Below are 10602 nucleotides of genomic sequence, written 5' to 3'. Positions count from 1 at the left end.
GGACTGTATCAGAACAATGGAAATGCACTGCTCCTCCCACACATACCCTGTTTACAAGAAAAGTAGATACTTGAAGGACATGTTTAATTTTCATTTGTTTGTTAGGGTTTTTTTTTCCCCCCTTAAACCAGAGCTTGTACTCTGTGAGCCGAGTTGAAAATCATAAAAGGTGACCCTTACATAGGGCATAGTGTCTGGCCAAGTATTCTTCTATGCGATTTACATATATTAACTCATGTCTCTTAACAACCTTAGGAGATTTGGACGTGTTGAAACTGAGGAGGAGGTAATGCACCCTGCTCAAGGTCATAGAACTAGAAGTCAGGAGCTGGGATTCTAATCCAAGCATATTGGCTTCATACATCATTTAGGTGCCTGGTTTACCTGTGTGAGTTATAAAGAAAATCAGTTATCTTTTCTGATTGTGATAATCTTAGCATTTATAGAGGGGTATATGCGAGGGACGCAAGTATGCATTTGCATCATCTCATTTCTTCTGCACAATAAACCTGTTAGTTACTATTTTTGTCCCCATTTTAAGGACAAAAAATTAAGGTACAGAGATTAAAATGATTTGCCCAGGGGCTGAGATCCAGGCTGAGTGAGTCCACTACGATCTCGTCAGTCCTTCCCGGCAGTAAAATGAGAGAACGGAGGATCTCAAGAGGATGCCACGAGAGTACAATGAAATAATGGATGTGAAAAGGCCTCAGTGAACAAGTGTAAGGGATAAGGCCTACCCATGTAAATCACTGTTGAAAACTGGTTACCCAGCACCCCTATACAACGGTTTCTAGTCCCAACCCTGATTCTTCTCAGTCCAACCCACAGCTATAGCTTTGAATCTTTCTGTGTCTCGTTCGGATCCTGCCTGCAAACACTTGGCTGAGCGACGGACCGGAGAATAGAAGGTACACGCGCGAGCAGGAGGCGGAGCCCATCGCCCCGATCCAAACTGGGGGCGGCATTTGCACAGGCGCCCTGGCTCCCCAGCTTCAGCAGTCCCTTCTTTGCAGCCAATCAGGACCTGCGGCGCATTCGGGCGTATTAACGCCCTGTGAGTCGTTGCGTGAGAGGGGGGGCGACGTAAGGGCGCTCCGCGAGCCCGTCTCCTCGAATGAAAGGAAACAACCTCCGGCGACAGAGCCCCGCTCTCAGGCGCTGCTGGAGAACCGAGACCGACTTCTTTCTCTTTCGCCTCATTGGCGCTTCTCTCCTGCCGTTTGCCTCCGGGCCCCACTGGTGAGTCCCCACAGTACCCTGGGGCCCCCCCATTCTCTGTCTGGCGGGAGAAGACAAGGAGGATGGCGGTGGCCAGGCCGCCGCCCCTGCCCGTTGTTAAGGGGGACTCTTGGTGGTCTCCCTTTATTGTCGGGGACCCCAGAAGCGCCGCTCATTGAAGGCGCTTGGATAAGAGGCTGCTGAGAAAAGTGCTTTAGAGAACCCAAGGAAGACGTTAGGCTTAAGCCTGGACTTCGGGGGAGGGGGCGCAACATTTAGGGAGGAAAAATTACTGGGAATTTTTAGTCTTTGCCATTGCTTAGTACATATTTGGGAAGGAAGGAGACTCCCAGTTTGGGACGAGTAAGACGAAGAATTGTTCAGATGGCAGAAGGGTTAGCCTTATGGAAAGAGGAAAACCTCCAGGGTTGGGGTACGTAGGGGTGAAACAGATATGAAACGAAGACTTAGAGGGCGAACTCCTAGGGGAGGAGGTTTAAAAAAAGTGGTAGAATGATATTTTGCTGCATTCCGGAGGATTGGAATAGGACAATTACGGGACCCTGACTTTACGACCGAGAGGAACCTGCTAAAGTGCTTTACAGGAAGATAGTTTTGCGAGTTTATCTACCGCTAGATTACAGGCAGATCTTGGAGTCCAGTGTGTATTGAATAAATAACGGAGAAGATCCGGTACGCTATGTGTACTATCCTTTATTATGTGGACGAAGAGCACGGCATTCTTTTGAAATTTCTTCCTTTCGATATTCTGCGTGGAAGTTGAAAAATCCTTTAGTAATTGAAAAACCCTTCCTTCTCATTAGCTTACGGGCTTAATATCAGGTCTTATTCATACAGATCAGATTCTTTCTCTACCCTTGGGTTTGAAACAACTGGAAAATTCCTTCAGTTTCCTTTTGAATAACCGCAAAAAAGCAGTGCGAAGCATGTAATATCGTGCAACCAAATTCAGGTGCCCTTCCGGTTCATCTCTTATTCGTTTATTTCTCTCCACTGTAACTTTCCTGACATAAATACTGCTTCTTTCGGGATCACATATATTTTGATCTGTATATTTCAACTTGCTTGCGTGTGGAAATGTTTGATCTTCCGGAACTGCAGTTTTTGTTTTGTTTTTCTGTGAAAATGGTCTTTCAAGATACCAGGCATTGAATGAGCTCTCGAGTTGGCTCTTGAATGCTCTCCTTGATGTTTCAGGTTATTTCTACATTGCTGCCTCACAGCATCTTGGAAAATCAGAAACGCATGAATTGTTTCAGCTTAACTAAGCGAGCTTTTATATTTTTCAGACATTTAAATGGTTTTTCACCGCTGTTATCTTTGCATCTTTATTTCTGCTTTATAACAGCTGTAATGTTATGTTTCTTTTGTGCAAAAGGTTTCATTATTAGCTGAAAGCATCAAACTTTGATCTGTGCATGCCCTGAAAAACCTTTTACACTAAAATCAAAATGCCATATAGTTATGTGCATTATGATGAACCCCTTAACATTGCTCCTGGAATGCTCTTCCTCTCCTTAACTAGAAACCACATATGTGACAGCATTAGATAAAAATCTGTATTTTTATGATAAAGACAGTTTTGCTAGGACTCATTGTTTCCATGATGTTCTCCACTTCATGTTTTACAAGGAGGCTGTAAAAAAAATTAGCAACATGTGCACAGATGCATTATTTGAATTTTAGTGGAAAAATCCATTTAGTCATTTCACATTGGGGAAAGTTTTTAATTGGTTTTGTGCACTTTTCTGTCTTTCTCTTCACTTTACAAATTATATTTAAACAGATTGCAGGGAAAAATACACTAAAATATCTTGGAGTGCAGAATAAAGTGTACCTTTTTTCTCTTTTAGATTTTGGGGTCTTTGATACCTAAAAAAGCAGATTCTCAAAATTAGGATGAGCAATTTACCTGTTTATGAATTGAAAGAGGCAGAATTCAATATCGATAAAATTTAGGGGGGTACCATTTTCAGAATTAATTAGATTTTCTACTTTAGGAATTTTCTTTATTTTAATCCAATTTTATAGCCTACGCTAGCTAGCATTGTATAGAAATTACACATTGGAGATGTCTGTACAGATGAGACGGATAATGTGCCATCCTTTCAACTGGACAAGGATGACTGGGAGAAATGCTGAATATAGTACAGTTGTTTCATAGTGCCTGCTATTGCATAGGAATAAAGAAAGATAATTTAGAACACAGATAACAAATTTACGTGCTATTTATGAATTTTGATGTTTTGCATACTTAATTCTAAATAGTTTGCCAGCTATATTCTTAATAAAGCAACTGAACACATTTGCCTGAGCAAATGCAAACACACTTCCCCTTTTGTTTCTTTTGTTTCTCTGTTACATCCTTTTTTTCTTTAATCCTAAAAGTATTTGCTGCCTGTTTTCAATCAGTTTCAGGGTTTATAGCCAGTGCTATGAATACACTACCATTTGATGCCATTTGGAACACTGGGGTATTTAAAATTGTAGATAGCACTAAAAGTTTGTTAAAGCCATCAATGCAGAGACTGTCGGCGGTGAAGTTTTCTTCAAAAGAAAAATCTAGATATAAATTGCAAAGAACTGTTTCTTTGTGGCTTCACTTTAAATTCTGATTAAGTGTCTGTATTGTTACATTATCAAGGGCTGAATGGTTTGTAGGCACCACCTTGCTGGCATCCAATTGCTACTGTTTTTGGCGAGCAAGTGCTTCTCAAAAAGCTACAACATAGTGTTAGTGAGTCTATTTTTTTCAACATAGTATTATGAAAATGTTAAAATATATAGAAATATTGAAAAAATAGTAAATTTTAAGACAAAACTTTGAGAATTTATTCATGTTGATTCATTTTGTGACAGCCTGGGTCCTGAACTGCTTAGTTCTGTTGATTTGGAAAAACTACACAAATCAAATAACTGATTTTACATTTGTTTAGATACTTCTGAAGAATCCGGGTTGAGCTTGAAAATCTACATCTGAAATCTTCCATGTTAGAGCTTTCTTCCCTTTTTTGTTTCGCTATCCTACCTATAATTACAGTTTGACTGAGTTTAAGACTCATTCAGAAAAATTTCCTACCTTATACAATATTACTAATTTAAGTATGAAAGTTATTGTATTTTGAACAGTACTGTTAGTTAGTAACTTTAACTTAATAAACAGATTTTTGGAGTAAATCTAAGTCAGATAATACACTTGTTTTTAAAAATAATTGGTTCCTAAAGTTTGTGTTTTTGAGTAGACTGTTACAAGCCTAATTTTTTCTCTATTTGAAAACAGAATACAGTAGCAAAAATTAATTTATTAAACACATGTTACTTTTTTAACTTGAAAATAATTCTAGTTTAAAAGTAAGTGTTTTAAAGTCATAGTTAAGTAAATTCTCTTTTTTTGGTTTATCAAATGTAAACTTTAAGGAATCATACAATTATAGAATTCTGTTCATTCTGGATATTGTGTACTTTTCTTAGTAGTTTTTGCTCTTTTCTTACATAAATAATTCTTTGTTACCTTGAAGGGAACCTAGCTGAACATGAAAAATATGTTGCATTAATTTATGTTAACAGATGATGAATTTAATATCACACATTGTGCATTTTTTACCTACCCATGCAGAATAATTTCTCATTATTTCACATATTCCCTAATTTGAGAGTAGGTTGATTTTTCTCAATTACTTCATTAGGTTATACATGAATGCATATTTTTAAGTTATGAAGTCATCTTAAGTTTTAATATTGATTTGTCTCCACTAAAAAGCCATTAATGTGCACATGTTAAAACTTAACTCAGCTATCAAACAACTTATATGACTATGTGTAAACTGATTTTACGTGAAATTAACCATTTTGTTGCCTTTCTTATTCTCTGTAGCATTTCTTGAGGCTTATAAAGTGGCATTCTAAAGGTAATTTAAAAATCATGTCAAGCTCAGTTGAACAGAAAAAAGGTCCTACAAGACAGCGCAAATGTGGCTTTTGTAAGTCAAATAGAGACAAGGAATGTGGACAGTTACTAATATCTGAAAACCAGAAGGTGGCAGCACACCATAAGTGCATGGTAAGTACACCCAGCAACTGAGAGACCCGAAACCGGGACAATACTAATGAACAGTCCCGAACCCTAAAAAAAAGAAGAAAAAAGAATCACTTAAATTTTGAGAAACGGTTTTTCACTAATACTATGCCATCTTTACAAGAATATTTTCTTTTAAATTTAACATCTTACTCACTGTTTCACTGTAATTTCTTTATGTATGAACCTTAATTTTTTTTTAAATGTAATTTATAGCTCTTTTCATCTGCTTTGGTATCATCACACTCTGATAATGAAAGTCTTGGTGGATTTTCTATTGAAGATGTCCAAAAGGAAATTAAAAGAGGCACAAAGCTGGTAAGTTGGTATTTCTGCCTCTTGAGAATAAAATTTATTTTAAGCTCATTAAGGAATCAATTTCTTGTTTTAGGGTATACAACCTTATTAACTGAATATAATTTTAAATTGCAGTCTTTTTTTTTTCACGCCAAATCAGCAAATTCCAAGGTTGGATTTAACTTTACCAATCAACAAAAACAACAGCAGCAACAAAAGAAGAGTAATCACTTGAAAGTATATAATGTTGTTAACCAGTGTCACCCTAATAAATTTAATTAAAAATAGCAAATGCAAAAAAAGAGCAAATCAGCCCTGGCCAGGTAGCTCACTTGCTTAGAGCATCATCCCTATATGCCAAGGTTGTGGGTTTAATCCCCAGTCAGGGCACATACAGTGAATACATAAATAAGTGGAACAACAAATCAATCTCTCTCTCTCTCTCTCTCTCTCTCTCTCTTTTTCTCTCTCATTAATAAATAAAAATTTCAAAAGTGAATCAACATTTATATTATTCAAATCTATTTCTTCCCCAAAAGAATTAAAATCTTGGAGGCTGCGTGGACTTAGAAAACAAGCAATTTGCTTAATTTGAATATATCATGTGTTAAAGTCTTTAAGTATATGTTCACAATTAAAGCAGTTGCCATTACAAATGAAGATGATGTTACCCTTTCAACAGGAAAATGTTAGCAGTTGCTGAGCAAAGTATTGTACTGTGGTTCGGGTATATAGCACAGCATTTATGACTTTGGATGACTTTAGGTTAGTTTTACAGTTTACCTGAAGCTATATGCTAGAGTCATGTTCCTAGAGCTGTATTTACTACCAGAAACTAGTTCACGAGATACTATGTTATTGCTCTATTAGAAAAGTAGTGTCATCTCAGTTGGTAATTATAATACATTATGGTTTACATTGAAACAGTTTTTTTCATTTGGTTATTTTTCTCCTTTGAGTTCCTTATTGAATTACATCTGTAAATGGACCTTAAGTAGCTTCACTGTGAGGTGTTACATTATTTTAAAGATGGGTTTGACGAAACATTTATCTTGTGTTCTTAGGCACCGAGTAGTCTCATTTTGCAAAGAGTCAGATGGGAAGAGGGGGCTGTCATTTTGATGATCAAGAAATAACCTGTTTTGAAAAGTACTCAGTCTTCTAGTATTCGGGAAAAAACAGTATGAAGAAACTCAAGGATACCATTTGAGATTTGCTTTAAGATAAATAGTCTCAAACCCTAAACTCAGTATTGGCACAACTGGGAATTTAGAAGCCGGACTGTTTTGTTGTAATGAAACCTTAACTGAAAATGTTTATCTTCCCCACCCCCAAAATTGTAGGTAGCAATAGAATGCTCCATGTTTAATGTGATTTTTATTTGTTTAAATGTGGCTTTAGATTTCATGTTCCTGTGGCTTGCTGACTTCAGAACCAGAACAGCATGTTTTTATTTCCTCATCCTTTAAAACAAATTCAGATATAAAGAAAGAATGCTATTTACTTGAAAGTGGTTATACTGTAAGCCTTATCACCCCATTATTTTTTTTTTCCTTGGCACTATGAGTATGCCTAGAAAGTGCTTCTACATCCCGACTTGTTAGAATTTTTGTCACTTGACATGCTGCTCTAGTCAGAACAGGAGCAGTTTTAGTCCCTAATGCTACAATATTATTAACAAATGAAGAGCCTCGTTTTGCGTGAAGCAGCCATATGCATCTGGCAGTATTGCTAAATTCAGTGGAGACTTAATCTATCTGGACTCTACATGAAGAATGCATTAGAACTTTTTTTACAGATTTCACTATTATAAGTTTTTTTGATTAATTTTTAATGGTCTAGTGTGGGGAGTTGACTTTCCCCCCTCAAGTGTATTGAGTTATACATAGCAACTTGTTCCCTGATCTAGGGAATGGAGCAATATTGAAGGTGAAGGCTGCGAACTATAGTAACAGACTTGGATTTGAATCCCAGCTTTGTCACTTACTAGCTTGGTGACCCTGGGCAACTTATTTACTTCTCTACGCCATGTTTTCATCACCTGCCAAAAGGAGATAACAGTTCTTGCCTCACAGGGATATTGTGAGAATTTCAAGAAAGACCATACAGGACTGAGCATAGTGCCTGGCATGCAGTTAGGCCTTGATAAATGGTAGTCACCATTGTAGGTATGACTTGCAAATATTAATCAGATCCTGCTAATATTACTGGAAGCTAATGAAAAGAGTGCTGGGCTGGGAAGTCATGGAGCCTGTTTATTAAATAACTGTGCCACTGACATATTATGTAATTTTAGACAAGTCACTAACTTATTTGTCTTTTCGCCACTAGTAAACAATGCTGTATCATCGCTTATTAAATACTGGTGTTGTGTGACTAAAAAGTGCTGTAAAATATACAAAACGTTACCTTAGGAAAGGTGTTTTGAAGACGTGTTGAGGCTGCGGGCATCTGGTATTGAAGAATAGTGGCAGAATTTTGAGCCTGGGTATATAATTTTGCTCCTTTTCCTTCTCCCAAAATGTCAGAATTTAAATAACTTACATAACGGATAGGATTAGAGTAGCATTTATATGTTTAACATTGAAATAATTTTGAAATCTTTTACCCTTTAGTTTTGCCCCTTCTATTATATCATTTTTATATGAAGTACTATTAGGTAACCAAAATATCAGATTTTAGTTTTCTTTTTTACTTCTCCCTGTATAGATATGTCTTAAGTAATAAAAGGGCCATAAATCAAATAGGAAAGGAGAGAAAAGTGAAGAGCTTCATGTAGGTAGATAAACTACATATAAACTAGATAATCACTTTCCCGAATCGAGTTTTAACGCATTTTATTCTGTGAACCTGTTTGCGTTGGCTCCTGTTTATCTAGATTTCTGGGTGAAAAGCAGATCATGAATACCCACTGAAAATAATCAAAAACAGGAGTGCTAGTCCCTGGCTGCTTTCAAGACAGGTTCTAGTCTGTATCTGGTGTTGGCTCCAGAGATTCTCACTTGCCCCAAAGAAAAGCATAGAGAGAAAAGGCTGGGGCATGAGGTGTGGAAGCTAATAGGTGTCCAGATGGGTCAGTCTTGAGAGGATGGGAGGTTGCAGTAGAGCGGGGAGGGGGGATGTACCAATGTGTAGTTTCTATGTTCTTGTTGCCACAGGCAGTTTTCCAAGGTTTTCATGTCAGCCACAAGGATCTGAGAAGGAAAAGCCATTTCAGATGAATATATTCATCTCTTTTACATCATCTTTACCCGTCTGTTGTGGGGTATAATGCACTCCCGTGTATAATGCGCACCCACATTTTTGTGTGCTTTATACACAGAGTTCTTATGCCCATGGTGTGCAGTCATTATACATGGCAAAATACGGTATATAGCACCAAGGTGGACCAGGAGAAATTTGCTGGAGTACTAAGGTTTTTATAATTGAGACTGTTTTTGCAGTTAAGACATATATTTCCAGAATGGTTTCCAGTTCCTGTTGAAGCCATATGGAGACACCACATCTATACCAACTACTCTTATTCTCCAACCACCTAGCCAAGAAATGCAAATTTCCAAGTAAAATTATGAGTTACTGCTATTTTCATTTTGTTTAAGGAGACACTTGAAAGGAATGTATTTGAAGAATATACTCTTTCTGGATGAAGATCGTGGTGAGATCAAGAAAAGTATCTACATTGGATAGTTACTATTTTTTTAAAAGATTTTATGTATTTATTTTTAGACAGAGGGGAAGGTAGGGACAAATAGAGGGAGAGAAACATCAGTGTGTGACTACCTTTCTAGTGCCCCCTACTGGGGACATGGCCCGCAACTCAGGCATGTGCCCTGACTGGGAATTGAACTGATGACAGTTTGGTTTGCTGTCTGGCACCCAATCCACTGAGCCACAGCAGCCAGGGCAGATAGTTACTATTCTGATTGGTACCTGTGTCAGACATGTCACAGACTCCAAGAACAGGAGGAGTTCAAAAGGCCATTTTTTTGACTTTCCTTACCCTTAGTTAAGGCTACATACAAGCCATCCAACATAAGATTTTTGTCTGTCCTATTCTTAAATATATCAAGAAATTGTGACTCTAACCCAAGCAATCTGAAACAAGACCTGTATTATAGAAAACAAGTCAGAGTCGAAAACTTCATCCTTCTGTCTAACTCAAGTATCTTGCTTAATTTAAAGCCATTTATTTTAGGTCTGTCTTTCCATTCAAGGAAGCGTTTGGTTTCTTCTTATTGAAAAATACTTAATATATCTCATGACTATCCTCAGGTCACTCCTAAACTTTCCCCTTTTTAAATTAAATTTTGCTCACATGTATTAAGAAATCCTCTGAATAGTTTTCCTGCTTTTTTCAATATTAGAAATAGCTAACATTTATTGACACTTCATATGTGTCAGGACTGGGATAGCACTTTAAATACATGACCCTATTTAATCTCATAATCATACCATGAGACAGGAAGGTATTCGTTCTTAATTTATAGAGGAGGAAACTGAGGTTCAGAGAAGTTAAGTAACCTGACTGGTTACATAGCTAGTAAGTGGCAGGGCTGGAATTTGAATCCAGAGCCAGTTAAGTGCAAAGTCAGAGTTCTTAATTATTAGGTTATACTAGACTGCCCTTAAAGCTACCTAACCAAAAATCACATTTAAAAATGTCATGATTAGAGATTAGTAGTTTTCAAATAAAGGTGGACATAGTATCTCATTTAGGATATAATCAGACTCCTATTAATATATCCTGTTATTAGCATTATCTTGCTGTTTTTAGGGTAAAATTCCTGTATTCATACTAAATAAGAACATTATGGTTCTCCGTTACCCTCAAGATACTTTTTGTAGTCTCTGAAAATAGCAAGGCCAATTATATAGTCTTTACTGTTACTACCAATGGAGTGCTTGGCACCCCAGAGCAAAAGGATGTCTGATTTTGAGAGTTGGTGTTGTAGATACTGGGCATGCCGTGAATCTGCATATATGACAAT

At 37.2% G+C, this 10602-nt stretch overlaps 1 protein-coding gene across 2 annotated transcripts in view; it reads left to right on the top strand.

The window, feature by feature from the left end:
• Window positions 1-1081: 1081 nt before the first annotated feature.
• PHF6 (PHD finger protein 6) overlaps window positions 1082-10602 on the top strand; it is a 50421-nt gene continuing 40900 nt past the window's right edge. For both annotated transcript variants that reach the window (XM_024567030.3, XM_045200906.2), the window contains exons 1-3: window positions 1082-1242; window positions 5117-5302; window positions 5534-5635. In XM_024567030.3, coding sequence (XP_024422798.1) covers window positions 5165-5302; window positions 5534-5635 — 240 coding nt within the window. In that variant the 5' untranslated portion in view covers window positions 1082-1242; window positions 5117-5164. The remainder of the gene's footprint in view (window positions 1243-5116; window positions 5303-5533; window positions 5636-10602) is intronic.

This window comes from Desmodus rotundus, chromosome X (genome assembly GCF_022682495.2).
Source record: "Desmodus rotundus isolate HL8 chromosome X, HLdesRot8A.1, whole genome shotgun sequence".
Classification (NCBI taxonomy): Eukaryota; Metazoa; Chordata; class Mammalia; order Chiroptera; family Phyllostomidae; genus Desmodus; species Desmodus rotundus.
This window is presented reverse-complemented; position numbering and strand designations above follow the sequence as displayed.